The following is a 19,339-nucleotide window of genomic DNA, read 5'->3' as shown; positions in this document are numbered from 1 at the left end:
TGGAAATCTGTTATTCATCCAAGAATTAAATCATTTTACTTATACAGCGTTGCATTATTGATGGATTGTAATAATTTAAAAGATTTTGAAAGAATTCTTGTATTAGTTTTGATTGTCTGTGGCACTGAATATGATGATTCTATTGTTGATTTTGATGGCGAAATGATAACTACAAAAGAAGCAAGGTCAGAGTTGGAAAAATTGATTGCAAAAAATGAATCTCAAGACTTTATTAATAATACTGAAGACAAAATTAAAACTATGGAGTTTGATCAAGAGAAAAATGAAACTTTACACCGAGAGATCAATACTGATTTAATAGAAAAGGACACTACTATTTCAAGTTGGATAAATAATCTTGTCGCTTTTTCAGTGAATGTTCATTCTGATGGTAGTAATGATATTAATAATTTAAACACTTTTTATGTACCTCTATTTAAAGATTCATTACTTAAAGAAGTGAGAGAATTTCCGCTATGGACGAAAGTTTGTATTCATTACACGAATTTACGAGCAACTTCTGCGTACATAGAGCAGTCGTTTAAAGAATTAAAAGAGTTATTAGGTAAAATGATTTCTCTTCCTGCACGTGTTGATTACTTAGTTAAAGCTCATCTTAAACTTATTGATGGTGGTGTCAAAATTTTTGAACGCGAATTATTAAAATTCGTTAATAACTACTATGCTAATAAGCAAAAAAATGATAAAATAAATAGTACTGAAGACAAATTATTCAAAGAAGATTGTGAACCTAACGACAAGTTACTCACTGAAAATTGGAGGGGACAGGGAAATGACATGAAACACAACGACTGTGATTGGTTGGATTCGGATTGTCATTTATTCAATGAAGATATTCCCACCAATTTCAATACTGAGTCATTTGATTGTTCTGAAATTGATAATAATAATTTTTTAGATAATATTGATTGTAACGCAAATGAAAATAACGAAAGTTTATATCAGCCGAATTTAAATGATTTAGTTACTCTTGATCACAGTTATTATTCCGATAATAATTCACCATTGAAAGAAAACAGTTTAGATGCCGCTGTGGAAAAAAATTTAAGAACGATTAAGAAGGAAGGTAAATACTTTAAAAGTTTTCCCGAAATTAATTTAATAAACAATTTGGCGCCTTCAAACAAAAAAGAAGAATTTTTATTACAAAATGGTAATAAAAGCGGACCTGTCTTTTTTCAAAATGAATCCTGGTTTGCTTTCAATACGTGCCCATTCGACAGTATTGTTCAGTTGATTTTCTATGGATGTCTACAAAATGAAGAATTTAATAATTTTGTTAGCAATTCTTCAAATCCTACTTTTAATTTTGTCACCGATTTTATGTCAACAGGATTAAAAAAACATATCTATGTTAAACGATTATCTATTTTACATCCTATCTATCAAAACACTGAATTCACACAAAATCAAATTAATATTGACAATCGTAAAACTAAGAACGTAAATCGTAGTATTAATTGTGTAGATAACGTCAATAGTTTGTGGATTAAATTATTTACAAGTGAACCAAGTGCCTTCGAAAACAATTCATGTTCATCATTAGACTGCAAAGATTATCAACGTAATATACCGGTTTTGACTGTCAATTATAATTTAATCATGGAAAAAGGATTTAAATGTTTGCAAGAAGCATTAAATTTTAAAAGCATAGCTTATAATAAATTTTGCACAAGCTGCCAAAAAAAACAAATGACCTGTAAAACAACGCTTAATCAATACATCTACATAGAATTGGATGTTAAATCAGTGAATGAAAAAGAAGGAACTCAATGTAAGCTTGGCGAATTGCCCAAGTCTTTAGATTTTAATGAAACACACTCATTAAAAAAATTTAGTTATCGGTTGGTACATTTTTATTACATCTGAAATACAAATGATTTGTTTCTATATTAATTTTTTTCTTAATTATAGCTTGACAGGGGTTATTGGTTATAACAATTTTCACTACATAACATATTGTAAGAGTTTGACAGGAAATTGGCGATTCTACAATGACCAACTGGAAAAGTCTAGATTTATTAGTGAACGCACTAAAATTGTACCTCATGGGATTTTTTACACTTTATTCTCACAGTAAACAAGAAAAATACATTTATATATTTCAGGTAATTTCTTCAAATTTCTATAATTTTCTTTTATTTGTTCGATCAATTATATTATAAGAGAAATTTTTATTGTAACACTAAAAATAATGTTTTGTTTCGGTTCACAATAAAAATTATAAATAACTATTAACAGAGTTAGCTCATATTAAATTTTGAAAACAATTTCAAAACTAATAAGAGTATTAAATTTTATTTTCTCTGTTTAAAGTTTCTATGACTAAAAAATATTTCATAACGACAAATTAAATTCAGCTCATTTTTATAGTACACATTTAAATCATAATTACCACTTTGATATAAATTTTCTGATAGCAAATTTATGCTTCAAACATTTAATTTTTTTAACTTCAAAAGTTTAAAATCCTTAGAATCGATGTGTTCAAACTATTTGATATTGGTATTAAAATAATACAGTTAATTAAGTTTTGAAACTTGGTTTATCACAATTAAATAATAAACAAAATAAATTTTCATACTTTTGTTTATAAGGTAAGAGACCTATTACCCAATCAGGGAACTAGTACCCGATCACTCCATGTATTTGTATATCTATATTTACTAAATTGTACTAAATATGAATATATAAATACATCAAGTGATCGAGTACCAGTTCCCTGATCAGGTACTAGGTCTTTTATCTTAGTTTAAGCTTCTTTGAAAATAAATAAATGTTTTTTTTTTATATAATTTATTTTTTATAAAGCAGGTTAACAATTTTTAGACAACTGCTAACTCCAAAAAAAAACTTATATTAATTAAAGTATTTGATTCATAATTTGTTCGCTAACATTTGAATTAAATCTTTCCTTTGAAATTCGCTATTTCAATTAATAAACATATAGTCGAATTGAACTCGTTTATATTAATGGTTACTACTTTTTTCTTCTTTTTTTTTTTTTACTACATTCGTGACTATTCTTGGTGTTAGGATTCTCTTAGTATTAGGATAAAAATGAGTCTTAAATTATCATAATCTTTGAGTGTCAATCATGAAATTAAATTATTAAAGATTTTATTTTCTCTTTTTTTGCAGCTTTAGGAAATATTTAAAAAAAAAGCAATAAGTGGATACAAGTGATATTGGAAATCTCTATACTTTGATTATTATTAATATTGTTGCTCAATTACATTTATGAAGACTTAGTGTTAAGGTTGTTGCCAAAAGTAATAAAAAGTCATTAAGTGTAAAATCTATTTAAGTTTTACGATTATAAAGTAAATAAAATTATTATTATCATTATTATATTATGACGTAATTTTAAAATGTTTTATACTACAAGATTAATATGTTAAACAGAAAAAATGAAGGTTTTATAATGTTAAATAAATAAATAAATAATTTCTTTTTTTTAAATAATTAGTAAGTTTATTAAAAAGTTAATAAATAGAAATACTAAATCACTTTTTTTTTTATTCGTAAATTTGATTTATTTTAGACATCAACAAAATCGTTAAATTATTATATTTACAGGAAGCAGTAGGTCTTTGTTAATCATTTTTTTATACAATCAAAATTATAATTTTTTAAGTTGATTATTACTGTTTTCGTTGTTATTTAAATAATCTATGTCATGATTGTTTTTTACTTTAAATAATAATTTTTGTACAGTGAATTTGTCATGCATAAACGACGAACATCGTCTGAAGATAATAGAGGTATAGGGAACGATCCAGAGGAGATAGTATTATCTGAGCCTTCGAAGTAAAAGAAAAAACTGTCTTTTATTAGGAATAAAATGAAATAGGAATAAAATAAAATAATTCTATATTTTACAGAGTGATTTGTGCCAACTATTCTGTAATGTTAGAAGAAATCAAAAGTAAGATGAGACTCAATTATGAGATACTTTTATCGGAGTAGTAAAAAACAACAAGAGTCAACTATGAAACTGATGTTACTTTATTACAAATTACATTTATAATACAAAAAACGTATATTACGTATAGTAAAGTTGCTGATGATTATGAATATAATATTTAGAAATGCTGTAAAATACAATGTTAATTTCTAACGTTTATGCAAGGTAATTGATTTATTATTAAACATAAATTAATATTACAAATTTTTATTAACTAATATGTTTTTATTTTACACTCTATTGTTCGGTTGTTGGAACTGCAAAGAATAATATAAGGAAAAAGTTCAAGAGCTTTTAGATTTTGACTTAGATTTAGATTCAGATTATGGATCAGAATTAAAATCTTAAAATTAATCAATAAAATGAAAATTTTAGACTCAGGAAAAATGCAATAAAATGAATAGTTAAAAAAGTGTTTACTTGCATTAATTGAGTGTTAACATTTATGGAAAACCATAGATGTAAATATATATCCCGATTATTTTATCATGCACAAGCTGCCAATTCAACAATCAAATTATAATATTAGCCGCTATAAATTATGTTAGTAGATGTAAATTTAAAATGTATATGCATATATAAATCTTATCGATCTAATCAATAAAGAACATTAAACTGGATTAGCTTTTGCTTTTATCTGTTTTTTATGCTGATACATTTCTGTTTTATTCTGGTTTAAATTTGGAAAAATAATCATATAAAAGTAACGACCACGTGGTAACCATAACCTATGCAGCGGATGATTTTATCATAAAAAAAAAAATAATTTATATTAAAAAAAAAAACACTTATCACTTTGATCATAATAAGTTAAACATTTTTGCATTAATTATTTCAATTTGAAAAAAGGACCTTTATTGATATTTTAATTTTTAATTTATTATCTAGCTGTCAATCAACTACTAAAAATTTCATTCAGGGTTTCTAATTAAATACTAACTTTCCTTTCTGATACTAAGTAACTAAGTTGATTTTTAATAATTTTGATTACTTCTTGTTTAAAATTATGCATTAAAGTTTACATGAATAACCTGTTTAAGTTATATGGGCGTCGTTACACTCTGTCTAATGTGTTTAATGTATTAATTAATTTTCATTGCACGAGTGCATGACTCAATACTTGAAAATTTTAATTAAAATAACTTCTTTATGAAAAATTCAATAACAAATGGTACAATATCTATACATAGCTAAATTTTGAATTGGAAAAATATTTCATTTATTCCTTAGTAAACCACGTGGCTACCATAACCAATGCGGCTTCGTATTTAATTGTTTAAAATTAAATAATTTCAGATTGAAATACTTGATCATTAATTAGACTATTGTGAATGAAATATTTTTACATAAATTATTTTTTTTTTTAAATTGTGCATTCTTTGATATTTTTATTTTTCCATTATCATTTAGTGTCTTATATTATTGAAGATAAATTAATTTAGTTAATAATTAAAAGATATTTATAATTGAAAAAAAAAAAAAAAAATCTTAATTCCGTGAACTGACAAGGGTATAATTATTGAAATGTTTAGACCTATAAAACTATGTTATTCAAGAAATTACAACTAGTCGAATCACCTCGATATTTCGAAACCATCATGTCTTTTTGAAAAATAAGCTATTGTAAATATTAAATTAATAGTGAATAGACCAATATAAAGTGGCATAGATTCAGTACCTACAAGCATTTGTTTATATCAAATTTGAACGAAAAAAAAAAAAGATGTTAAACATAAAACTTTGCTGAGATTGATGTGGCTAAGGTGGTAACGTAAAGGAAAAATTAGAAAAATAATCAATGATAGTTAGAATTTAAGTAATTAAACTTAACTTTTTTGATGAATTATTGTCGTTAGCCGCATAGTAATTACTATTTATATTGCTTATCATTTTTCAATAAATAATAATCAAGTAATATAGCTGAGGATCAATAACGGAGAAACTACAAAAATTGATTATACTAAAGTCTTTAAATTTAATAACTATTAACAACACAATATGATTTGATCATCAACGACATTTTTTATACCAATAGATTTAATTTTGACGTCACGCATAATATAAAATGTGAATATTTTCATCATCTAAAATATAAGTAAATATTATTATTATAACAATAGAATGTATATTGATATAAATATATATTGATAATAAATTTTAAAAAACCATTATAAAAAACCATATTGTATGAATATATACATATATTTTTTTTACTGATTTACTCTAAAACAATAACTGATATAGTTTTAATCTTGTCCAAAAAAAGTCAAATAGTTTACACCAGTTTTTGGGTGTAATGAATGAATTTTGTAGTTATTAAAAAACAAGCAAATTTAAGAAAGTTTTTTCCATCAACTGTTGAAAAAATTACTATTTTTCTCAGTATAAAATTAATTAACAAAATATAACATTCATTAAGAGTAAAAATTTTCATAAACTTAATAGATTTATTTTAGATTTTCCTAAATTTTTAGAATAATTTTACATAATTACTTTTTTTTTCTTAAGATGTGACTAGAAGTGACAGACATCTAATTGTTTCTAGTTACACTAATTAAGTTTAAAAAAAAATAATAAATGAGACATTAAAGTTATAATGACAATATGTATACTTAAAAAATTTAAAAACTTATTAAGAAACTCTTTCAGTCGACCGTACACTAATAAACAACTATCAAACATGAATAGAAATCTACGTATCACTCTTAAATAGAAATCTAACGATTTCTATTGTCTTCGATATCCCCATTCTACATATTAATCCGAAGTTTGCTTGGTTGGAGTAACTCATCGGCGTCGGAGTCAGTCAAATAGTTTTTGCTATGAAGGAAATCCCAGTAAAAGTGTTGCACCTGTAAAATATAAATCATAAGCCTACTATTTAAATGATTTAATTAAATTATGAGTCATACTACTTAGTAATAAAAGTTGACAGTTATATAATGATTTTTGATCTGTTTTTACAAATTATTTATGAAAAAAATTATAAGTAATAGATACTTTACTAAAAAATTCGAAGAACTATAGTATATTACAGACCTAGAGCAGTAAAGTAAAAAATGTCTCAGATCACCTGTAATTGTTGGCTGAGGCGAACAATTACATGTGATCTGAGGCTTTCTTAATTACTGCCCAAGGAGTGTATACTATTTTTCTCCTCAACGGAGGCGCAAAGCGGCAACTTCGGTTTGCACAGCGGGACGAAGGTTGACGCTTTCCGCCCGGAGGCGAGAAAAAGGCATTTTTTAACTATTATTTTTCGATGAAACATCCGGAAATTATTGACGGTAATTCATGTTTATCATTTAATAAATTATTTATTTTACTCACCAATTATTTATGTACATTTAATGGATTTTACTGCTCTTTCATTTTAGCTGCTCTTTCAAGGAAACGAGAATAAAGATAGAATACATGACGAGGCTAAGCATCATTTCCTAGAGATCGTCTCCAAAATAAAAATATTTTCTCCCTTCCGGGCGAAAAGCGTCAACTTTTGTCCCGCTGTGCGAAACAAAGTTGCCGCTTTCCGCCTCCGTCGAGGAGAAAAATAGTATTGACACCTTGGGCAGTAAATAAGAAAGCCTCAGATCACATGTAATTGTTCGCCTCGGCCAACAATTACATGAGATCTGAGACATTTTCTTACTTTACTTCCCTAGGTGTAAAATATACTATTAATAGTAAGCAATTACCGGTTTTGACAAATCATCATAAATAATGAGGACATGTTTGCCGTTGTCACAAAAAAAGTTCTGCCATGGCACATACAGAAAAAAGTGTAAGAAAAGAGCAGCATCAGACACGGTATCGGATACTATGATAGCATAGTTAATAGCAGTGCCGTCAATATTTTCACGATTCAAGTTATTGTAGATCTCTTTTAACCGATAGCAATGTAGATACAGTACAACTTTTTCTTCTCCATACCAGCATAATCAAAACGCTCTTAATTAATAATAGTCTCAATAGTAAAAAAAAGTCTTTCCGATCAGTCCATCATCAACGATTAACTTATATTATCTACTGTACCAATTATCACCAGTGAGTCTACATTCTGGATTCCAGTTTGCATAGCCTCTCTGATCAACTCTGTATAGAAAAAATAATTGATATAATAATATAATCATAAAATATAACTGTTTACTTATCATGAAATTTTCAACGTTCAAGAAGTTATTAATAGCAAAACTAATAATTAATTGTAATATACTTACACATAAATGATAGACAAATAATGTCGGAGATTAGATGAAAGAATCACATTCGATTGATGAAACATTATGGAGTTGAGCTCCATTTTGATAAGTTGTATAAAATAATGTTTTCAAAACTGAAAAATTAAAAAAATTAAAATATTTGAAAAAAAAAAAGAAAAATTCGAAAAATCTCTTAAATTATAAAATGATGTTTAATAATAAATATTAATAAAAATTTCCAACAAAATTTTTAGGCTAAGTTATTTTGAGTCTCAATGTAGATGCGATATTAAATATAAATCTATGAAAATTCCGCAAATTAATAATTAATAACTTCAAGTCTACAAACCTACTCCAATATTAAATAAATAACTAATTATTAGTTTAATTTTACAAACCTGCTCCAATATAATATTTATTTCTTATTGACTTCAATAATACTCGTAATTTAGTAATTGGTTTACCAACTATTTACAAGACCAACTGTGTAACACAAAAATACTAATTAAACGACAAGTTAGAATACTTGATAATAGGTGACACACCACGTAAGTTACAAAACGGAGCGGTAAATTATAAAAGAGTAAATGAAAATTACATTAAAATGTTTTCAGTACTTTTAATACACAATTAGTACTGATAAAACAAAATAATTAGTTAAGTGTATTAAGTATTAAATAAATGAAGATAATAATAATAATAATATTAATAGTGGTCTGAGATTCTTTGAGGAGTCTTTCGTTTCATATTTTATTGTGGCTGAGTGACATTACTCTCTGATAAATACTTGGATATTCTTATGATGTGCTAAATAATCGACAGGGTGTGATAATTACTTTATAAGATTACTCATTTAATTGGAACATAAATAACAATGAAAACAATAAAAAATTTTAAACAGAGTAGACGTTTGCGCATGCGCACAGCTAGTATCAGAACAACGGGCATAATTAAAATTTTAATAATTAATTATAAATATAAAAATAAACGAACAAACGCTGTTTTTGGTGGAATATTAACAAACAATTCAAGATAAACGTAAAAAAAAAAAAAAATTATTGAAAATGAGCATAGTCACCGCTAACTTACAACAAATTTTTAATTATTTATTTAAAAAAAAATAAAAAACGAACAAATAATTATTTATAGCGAACATTGAAGAACAATCGACGAACAAACAAAATTGTTAGGGGATATTTTCCAAAATTTGACTTCCCCCCGCCAACTTAAGGGAGCTCATACGTAAACGCTTCAGATGGCATATACTATACCATTTCAGAAAATTTACAATCCAACTATCGTAATTTGTATGGTTTGTATTGTAAAAACATAGAGGCAGCACTGTATATTAAAAGGAAGAATAAAAGAATAAACCGTATAATTAAATCTTATTTTTTATTCATTTACTATTTACGATAGTAACATTGTAATATTTCTTATTGAATTGATTACAACAAACTCTTAATGAAATTACGATAGTGAATAGTAAAAAATCTTTTAAAATCTGTAAATTTTCGTATCATATATTTGAACGTTACAGACAATAAAAGTTTAGTTCAGGATTACGATAGTAATATTGGAATTTTTCGTCGAATTTTTTTTCCGTGAACAATCTTGCAAATACCCGACCATCGGTATTTTTTTCGAAAACTAACTCCGAGGGAGGTTTCAGTGGAGTCAACGATTAAAATCCTCTCGTTTTTTTTTCATTATTTGAATCAGTTTTCGAAAAAGTTACCGATGGTAAGAAATTCGTAAGATGGTTGGGAATATTTATGCCAAAGATCAAATCTATTAGCCAAATAATGAAAAAACGAGAATATTTAGATCTCGACCTCACTGAAACTTCTCTCGAAGTTAGTTTTCGAAAAAAATACCGATGGCGGGGGATTTGTAAGATTGTTGGGAATATTTGTGCCAAAGCTTAAGTCTGTAAGCCGGATACTGCAAAATCGGGAGTATATTTATTGTTCCCCTCGCAGATTTGAATCACGGTGGAAACACCGTGAAAGTGTAAACACCGTGGATCCACCTTGGTTACACGGTGGGTTTGTTCCATTTTACCACCGTGTATGCACAGTGTATCCACTGTGATTACGCGGTATATCCACCGTGATTGCACAGTGGCTTTATTACTGTGTATACACGGTGTTTCCACTCTGATTACGCGGTGTATCCACCGTGATTCCACGGTGGCTTTGTGCCATTTCACCACCGTGGTTCTACGTTGTATCCACCGCGTAATCACAGTGGAAACACCGTGTATACACGGTGGTAAAGCCACCGTGGAATCACGGTTGATACACCGCGTACTCACAGTGGTAAAAGGGAACAAACCCACCGTGCTTTCACCGTGATTCAAATCTGCGAAGGTCAACCCTCTAAAACCCCCCACGGGAAAGCCGAAGGAAATTGATTTTGTCTATCTTTTTTAACATTTAATGTCTAGATGACGATTTCAACGTCCAATACGTCTGACTTGCGATTCCAACGTTCATTACGTCCGACTGACGATTCAAATTTCGACTCGGGGGGTATATATAATTAATAATTTGTAAATTAGATATAAAATTTTACTGACTAAGTGTCTATCATGTATCTATCATCTATCAATATATTGATAACTTAAGCAAAATAAATAGTCATGAAACGTATCATGATATACCCGGCCAAGCAGGTGGGTAACTGCTAGTATATACATCATACATATAAATATATACATATTAGGGTTGCCAAAAAAAACCAACTACTTTTTTTCGTGTCTCATATGAAAATTTGTCGGTTTAGCATATTTTAAAGACTCATTCCAAAAATTAGCTCGATAGAATTTGTAAGAGGTCACCTACAAATTTAAAAACTTCCAAAAACGATTCAAATTCGGATATTGTTTCTAAATTTGTTTTTTCCCGTGGCAGTAATCATTTATATTGATAAGCATGGTATAAATCCGCGAGTCCATCTCCCTTATTAAAAGAAATGATTTAAAACGATTAGAAAAAAAAATTTTAAATACTTTTTAATGCTTTTGAATACGTTGAATACTTTTGAATCGCCCTTCTTATGGGCATTTTACATTGCAAATCGTTTTGAATCGTTTCTTTTAATCAGGGCTGCACGATCAAAATGCTATCATATGATAGCTATGATATAATTATAATTAATAATGAATTGAAATCAATTTTTCTACGCTTATTTTTTAAACAAATATCGAACTATTTGAATAAATATCCGTAATATATGTTTAATCGTGAGAAAGTTTTATCAACTTATTCGGAAATCATGGACATTAAAAATTTTAATAATGAAAAAAAATTAAAATATTGTAAACTTGTAATATTTTATAATAATTATAAAAAGAAAACATACGAAATCAGAGTCGATAAATCCATGATAAAGTTCAGTGTCCTTTGGTAATTGTATATCAGACATTGCCAAGGTGATTTATTTTAAAAAATAGCTTTTACTGCACTAAAATAACCAAATGTACGAAAAAAACTTATGAGAACGTTCTGAGTATAACGATAAAATGACATGTGCCAAGAAAAAAGTTATATTCGTGCTTTTCCTGTACACAGACAAGACAAGGAGTGCCGTCGGCGCATGTCAATACATGTAGAAAGATACTAACACCATAAGAGAAAAGGAAAAATATTATTTTATACGCATATACATGGAGAATATATAAAGGCAGATGGTCAGGGCAAATGAGCGTGTGGCGGAACAGAGGAAGTGGTAGAGATAGGACGATTGAACAAGTTGAAGAATCGGTGAGTAAAAGTCAAGTATATACGTCTTAAAACAAGAACATAAAAGACAGTAAACGTTTGTCGACGTATTCCTTGAATGTTGAACTTCTCTCGTGCGATGGTATTCTTCAACATTATTGCCGCTTTACTCGTATGACGTTACTGCGCTGGGCCCATAACTTTTTACACTGATAGAAGTATTCTCTTGAGTCAAGATAATATATTTTTCTTATAGTTCAGAATATATATATCAGATATATCTTTAAAAAGAGAAAATGCAATTATCATTGAAGAATGTGTTGTTGAACTGAGAACATGTGTTTCGTTAAACAGAGAAAGTTAAATCCTGAAGTTTACTTTTTCATTCCCCGATGAAAAATAATTATTTTACCTAATTATATATGAATATAAATAATTATATATGGTTATATAGGTCCACTGCGTTTCGCGCCCAAGACAAAATATCCCCGAAAAAATATTCCCGTGACAAAATATCCAAAGGACAAAATGTCTTCAAGCACAAATTCTCAGATAAAATATCGACTAAATTATATTTAAAACGTTTTACTTTTGAACAAAGAATAATTATTTCATTGATGGTAAATAGTAAAAAACACATCTCTAAAATATACGTAAAGAACCAGGCAAAATAATCCAAGATTTTTTTGTCTAAGCTAATTTGTCTTGAGGATGTTATGTCTGGCGAATATCTCAATATATTGTCTATATATGGGGGGGGTGGAGAGTGAGGGGGAAACGGGGTACTTAGGGAAATACTAAGTTTAAAGAACACAAATACATTAAACCTTTTTTTTAACTTCTCGCTAAGAAAATCGATGATTTTCGAAAAATTCGGGAAATTATTGTTTTCACCCCGATTTTCGAAAATCGAGTTTTCATCAGATATTGACGTTTTGAGGTCCTAGGAAGCTATTCTGACTATTTTCAAATTGATGTCCAAGTATCTGTATGTGTGTGTGTGTGTGTGTGTGTGTGTGTGTGTGTGTGTGTGTGTGTGTGTGTGTGTGTGTGTGTGTGTATGTAAACTCTTTATAACTTTTTAACTACTGAACCGATTTGGATGGTTAAGGCGGCAATCGAAAGAGCTTATTGGCCATCAACTTTGCTGTAAATTTCAGACCGTTTCATCAAGTAGACTCGAAAATATTGGCGAATTACGAAAAAAAAAAAAAATTTTTTTTTTGTTTTTTATTGATTTCTCAGACACGACTTAAACGATCAACTTCGAAATCGAATCAGCTCTATAACTTAATAAAACACGTCGATTGCCGCCTTAGCCATCTCAATCGGTTAATTTGTTCGAGAGATATCGCGGGAGAAAGAAATGGTAAAAAACAGTTATTTGCGAATATCTTTGAAACAACTCAAACAAACAATTCCAAATTCTGATCAGCTTTAGAACTCAATAAAATACGTCGATTGCCACCTCAACCATCAAAGTCGGTTAATCCGTTCGCGAGATATCGTGAGAGAAAGAAATGCTAAAAAACAGTTTCTTTCGAAAACAATCCTTATAGGAAAAAACAATAGGCCCAAGCTTAGCCGAGGCTTGGCACAAGACTTATTAACTCTGGGGGAAGCTTGAAATCCAAGCTTGGCCCAAGTCTGTCTAAGCATCGAAATGATAACACCAAGCCAAGCTTGAGTGACAGTATGTTTCCAAGACTGTTGCTAAGAACCACCTATAATTATTAAACATAAATAAAAAAATCTGGGCGACGGTTGGCCCTGTGGGCCAGCCCTAAAACTACCCGCTGTTTTCGAGCTCAAGGAGATCGAAAATATTAGTGAGGATATATTTTCGAGCTCTTCGAGCTCGAAAATCCTAATGAATCAAATTTTTACTTTAAATTTCGTCATTCAGTCAATATTAACTAAAAACCCAAATTATTATTAAAAAAATCTGGGCGACGGTTGGCCCTGTGGGCCAGCCCTAAAACTTCCCGCTGTTTTCGAGCTCAAGGAGCTTGAAAACATCACTGTGAATATATTTTCGAGCTCTTCGAGCTCGAAAATCCTATTGCTTGAAATTGTTTTTTTTTATGAGCTTTTCAAGCTCTAACAAGTGACGTTCTATGCTGAAGTTTGAAAATTTAAGAATCGAAAATCATTAATGAAGAACGGTTTTTAAATTTTAATTCCTGATTATGTTCTCTGAAATAAATGTATTGAAGCAGAAATCAATGTCAGTTATCAAAATCAAGTTTTGAATGCGTTTTGACTTAGGTCAGAGCAATAATATATGGAATATCCGGGAAAAATATTAAAGACGGTTTTTTCAATTTTTTCCTGAAAATATGTTTAAAACTGAAGAACAAGTTATATGACATTATCTGATGATCGAAAGAGACTATAAAGAGAAAGAGTTGGTATGATTTCAGACACATTTTATCACATTATTTTTTAACTTTTCAGCGCCGATATTTTTTAAACTAATCTACCGATTTTGACGTTTGAGGTGGCAATCGGCGCGTTTTCTTGAATTCTAGAGTTGATTAAATTTTGAAATTGATCGGATGAGTCACTTTGAAGATAATTGAAAAAAAAACCGTTTTTTACCATTTCTTTCTCCAAAGATATCTCTCGAACAAATTAACCGATTGAGATGGTTGTGGTCGCATTCGACGCGGCTTATAAAGTTCTAGAGCTGATTAGATTTTGAATTCGATCGTTTAACTCGTTTCATAGAAATCAATAAAAAACTAAAAAAAAAAATTTGTTTTTTTCGTAATTAACCAATATTTTCGAGTATACTTGATCAAATGATCTGAAATTTTCAGAAAAGTTGACGGCTAACAAGCTCTTTCGATTGCCACCTCAACCATCCAAATCGATTCATTAGTTAAAAAGTTAAAAAGAGTTTACACACACACACACACACACACACACACACACACACACACACACACACACACACACACATACAGACATCGCTCTGAAAATAATCAGAATAGCTTTTTAGGACCTCAAAACGTCGACATCTAATGAAAACTCGACTTTCGAAAATCGGGCTGAAAACAATAACTTCCCAATTTTTCGAAAATTGTCGATTTTCTTAGCGGGAAGTTATAAAATATTAGTAGATATGCGCGTGATTATAACATGTATATGGAAATAAATTTGTACAATAGAGAAATCGGGTAGGTTGATAAAACTAATTTTTTTTGCATTGGCTGGGTCTCGAACCTGATCCTTCGTGGCTGCTAGGCAAGTATCTTATCCACTAGGCTGTTACGCTATACATAGAAGCCAGAGGTTTTTAGTTACCATTTGTTATTTAGACTGGTAAACCAGGGCTTGTTACTTGAGTATTGGCTGAATCTTGGCCCAAGACTGACAAACCAAAGGCTTGCCAATTAAATGCCTGTTGAATCTTAGCCCAAGACTGACAAACCAAGGCTTGTCAATTAAATGTCTGTTGAATCTTGGCCGAAGACTGACAAACCAAGGCTTGTTACTTGATTAGTGACTGAATCTTGGCCCAAGACTGGCGAACCGAGGCTCGTCACTTGAACGTTGGTCGGATGTCGGACCAACCTCTTGAGGCCGACCCTAGGTAACGCAGTATTGTACCAAGATTGGCCCCGTTGTCAATATTTTCTTTTCCTACAAGGGAATGGCATACAAAAGTATTTTCGAGCTCAAGGAGCTTGAAAACAGTCGGAAGTTTTGGGGCTGGCGCGCAGAGTCTATAACGGTGGGCCCTGGCTACTTCGTGTCCAGTAGCCACGAACCACAGTTAATAAATTTCCCCGAATTTATTCAATATTATTTATTAATTATCTTGAATGTAAACTTAGATATACTGCTTGCTGGTTCTGAAATCGGGAAAATTTGATGTATCTCAGGAGTATCCCTCGCAGATTTGAATCACGGTAGAAACACGGTGGGTTTGTTCCATTTTACCACTGTGATTACGCGGTGTATCCACTGTGATTACGCGGTGTATCCACCGTGATTCCACGGTGTTTCCACTGTGATTACGCGGTGGATACACCGCGAAACCACGGTGGTGAAATAGCACAAAGCCACCGTGACATCACGGTGGATACACCGCGTAATCACAATGGAAACACCGTGTATACACAGTGGTCAAGCCACCGTGGAATCGCGGTGGATACACCGCGTAATCACAGTGGATACACTGTGTATACCCGGTGGTGAAATGGAACAAACCCACCGTGTAACCACGGTGGATCCACGGTGTTTACACTTCTACGGTGTTTCCACCGTGATTCAAATTTGCGAGGGTAGGTCTACTCGTTCTGACCGGACACGCGGCTGAAATAAAATCCTTATTCTACGTGACACTGGTGATAATTAAATTTAAGCAAGAGATAACAAGAAAACTTATACTTTATTTAACCAAGATCCCATTTATACAATTTTCCCCTTTATTACTTAAAATTGTGATAATTTTATATATATACTTACAAGACGTCCGCGAGAAATTTATCGATTCGGGACGCGTGAATTTATTCGCAATGAGCGGGAATAAAATTTAACAAGAAAATATTCAACCACGTTGAAGAGAGAGTAAATATGCGTATTGGATAATATAATTTTATATAGATATACGGCGATCAAAGGGTGTACGACTTACTGGTGGTACCGGTCGTCTCTGCATGGCAATCCTTTCTTGATCCTCGACAGCGAGTTCTGGTGCAGGAAAATCCACGGCTTGGTGACGGTGATGAACGTAAATTGTAACTTCCTCGATGAGATACCCCACAGGAACACTATCACCCTTGGTTTACTATTTAACCACACTGACAAACTTGAAACTCACTTTATATGTAATGATAATAAGCCCGAAATAAAATTAAAAGAGATTCAGAGAGGGCAAGATAAGTTTGAACCGATCAGTTGAACCTCTCGAACTTCAGTGTCGTCTTTTATTCAATCGTCTTGGGTCAGTTCTCTGGGCCACCAACCTGCGTTGACCCCACCTAATTATGCGCAGGGACTAATTTGCGGTCCCATGCTGCGCGAAATCATCCCCCAAATTCTATCGCAGAGATTAGACTGCTGCACTTGTCTTTCAGAGCAAGAAGAGAGAGAGAGAAAGAAAATACATGAAGCGGGAGAGCCACACTCCCACGTCTCAGATTACTGCTGCCCGGCTACAAGTCAACCAACAAACAGATTTTTCTTTTTAAAGTTCAAGTTCAACTTCAAAAACAAATTATTCATAGAAACATTGATAATAAATATTTTTGTCATTATGTAATATCGAATATATTATAATACCACCAAAATACCCTGATTAAAAAAAATGATTAAAAAGTATTTAAAATGATTTGTTTTTTAATCATTTTAAATACTTTTTAATCCTTCAAATCATTTCTAACCCTGTCTCTTATGGACATTTAACGTGTGAAATCATTTTTAATCAGGGTAGGTACTTATCACTTTGTCAAATGATGGTTCCCGGGCCAGAATTGTCTCCAAGTTGGGAGTATAAGGAAGGGAATATAACACTTCTGAAATAATTGTCTTACCAGGGACACACAAGCGGTTGGGCGCGATCTCTTTCACTTCTCTTTCACCTCAAAACTACAGTCAACATCATGTTTTCAGACCGTACCTGGTTACAAGCGTACTTTTGACCTCTCTATGCAAAATACTCTATCAACATACAACTATTAAAAAGATTTCTATGCGAATACCCCGACTATAGAAATTTTAGTTCGGCAGTAATTAGGCCCGAATAAGGCATGCCAAATTCCAGACTTGCGCCAAATGAGGCAACCAAACTAGGTCGAGATCCCGAAAGTAACGCAGTTGCGAGGCCCTGCCTATCCCTGTTGATAAAATCCTGTAGAAACTATTAGGTTCCGGTCATAATCCGATTTAAGTTCCCATAACCTATCTGAACGGAAAAAAGTTCCATTCTATTGATTTATGGGAATGTATAGGAATAGATCAGGTTTCAGAACTTAACTGACTTTTCCTCAATGGAGCCTATAAGATTAAATGGGCATGAAAAGTTATATTCATTTCTATACGAAATGACTGATAAAATATCTATCCCTGGTTAAAAAAGAGAATTAAAAAGAATTAATTTTTCAATATTTTTAATCCTTTTTAATACTGCCAATCCTCTCTTAAATGGCCACGTTACATGGCTTAATCCTTCTTAATTCTCTTGTTTAACCAGGGATCAGAATCAAAGAGAAAAACCTTAGACTGTTTTTTTATCAGTATATTCAGGTCTTGATTGATTTATTTTTCTACTAGTTATTTCATTTTTTTCTATAGTTTAAGGTTTCAATTAGAGTTGTCATTGTCGAACTCTATATGTTTTCAGAAGAAGTTTCTACTTCATGTTTTGAACAATTTTTAATAGGCATAGCGTTTGACAAATATACAATTTTATTGAAATACATGGATACTTATCTTACAAAATTACGAATTTTTTCATGAAATTTAATCTGCAATCACTGTGTCAAAAACACAATACATTCCTATTAAAATTTTTTTTTCAATATTTTCAACAGGGACTTAAAAGGGATACACCAAGAGATGATAACAAACGGAAGAAAAATCCATTGCGGAGATTGTTTGAGAACAAAAGAGTTCGGTACCAATGAAGAACAGTTTAAAATTCGAGCAAATCGTTCCCTGGCAATTTAGAATCACAGTGGAAACACGGTGGGTTTGTTCCATTTTACCACTGTGATTACGCGGTGTATCCACCGTAATTCCACGGTGGCTTTGCTACCGTGTATACACGGTGTTTCCACTGTGATTACGCGGTGGATACACCGTGGGACCACGGTGGTGAAATGGCACAAAGCCACCGTGAAATCACGGTGAATACACCGCGTAATCACAGTGGAAACACCAAGTATACACGGTGGTAAAATGGAACAAACCCACCGTGTAACCACGGTGGATCCACGGTGTTTCCACCGTGATTCAAATCTGCGAGGGAATGCTAGATATTCTTGTAGAGGACCACAGCTAGACTTGAGTGTAGCCACCCTGATTAAGAAATCTAATTTGAAATAATTCAAACACGATCCGAAATAATTCAAAGTTGGCAAAATTGATTATATATAGATATATACTTTAGCATGGATTGAATTATTCCAAATTAGATTTCTGAATCAGGGCAGATACATAACATTTGACCTGGCATAAAAATATAATATGGAAAGTCCATTTAATATCATATAACTTTAAGGTACCTTTGATTGTAATTTACAAATATAAATATTTAAAAGTGCTCTTAATGCAATGCTGGATATTCTTATAGAGGCCCACAGCTACACTTGAGTAATTCCAGATACATAACATTAGATCTGGCATAAAAATATAATATGGATAGTCCATTAGATATCACATTGTTTTAAGTCACTCTTGATTGTTATTTACAGATA

The 19,339-nt window shown here is 30.9% G+C and overlaps 1 protein-coding gene and 1 long non-coding RNA gene across 6 annotated transcripts in view; one reads left to right on the top strand and one right to left on the bottom strand.

Moving 5' to 3' along the window:
- Positions 1–11,802, bottom strand: part of LOC130672138 (TNF receptor-associated factor 4) — a 65,889-nt gene extending 54,087 nt beyond the window's left edge. The window contains exons 1-5 of one of the 5 annotated variants that reach the window (XR_008990636.1): positions 11,554–11,570; positions 8,586–8,670; positions 8,206–8,321; positions 7,319–8,080; positions 6,596–6,840 (exon numbers count right to left, since the gene is read on the bottom strand). Coding sequence is in view for 1 of the 5 variants with exons in the window: in XM_057476473.1 (XP_057332456.1) it covers positions 11,554–11,616 (63 nt within the window). In the remaining 4 variants the exon portion in view is untranslated. Of the gene's footprint in view, positions 1–6,595; positions 6,841–7,318; positions 8,081–8,205; positions 8,322–8,585; positions 9,209–11,553 lie in introns of those variants that run through there. The other 4 variants (XR_008990638.1, XR_008990637.1, XR_008990639.1 and 1 more) reach the window with 4 other exon arrangements.
- On the top strand, positions 10,534–18,778 carry LOC130672141 (uncharacterized). Its single transcript, XR_008990641.1, has 3 exons — positions 10,534–10,864; positions 11,763–11,954; positions 18,455–18,778. It is a non-coding gene; the product is annotated as an uncharacterized LOC130672141 (long non-coding RNA).
- The last annotated feature ends 561 nt before the right edge of the window (positions 18,779–19,339 follow it).

This window comes from Microplitis mediator, chromosome 7, assembly GCF_029852145.1.
Source record: "Microplitis mediator isolate UGA2020A chromosome 7, iyMicMedi2.1, whole genome shotgun sequence".
In the NCBI taxonomy this organism is placed as follows: Eukaryota; Metazoa; Arthropoda; class Insecta; order Hymenoptera; family Braconidae; genus Microplitis; species Microplitis mediator.
The sequence above is the reverse complement of the archived record's forward strand: the minus strand, read 5'-3'. Positions and strand labels throughout refer to the sequence as shown.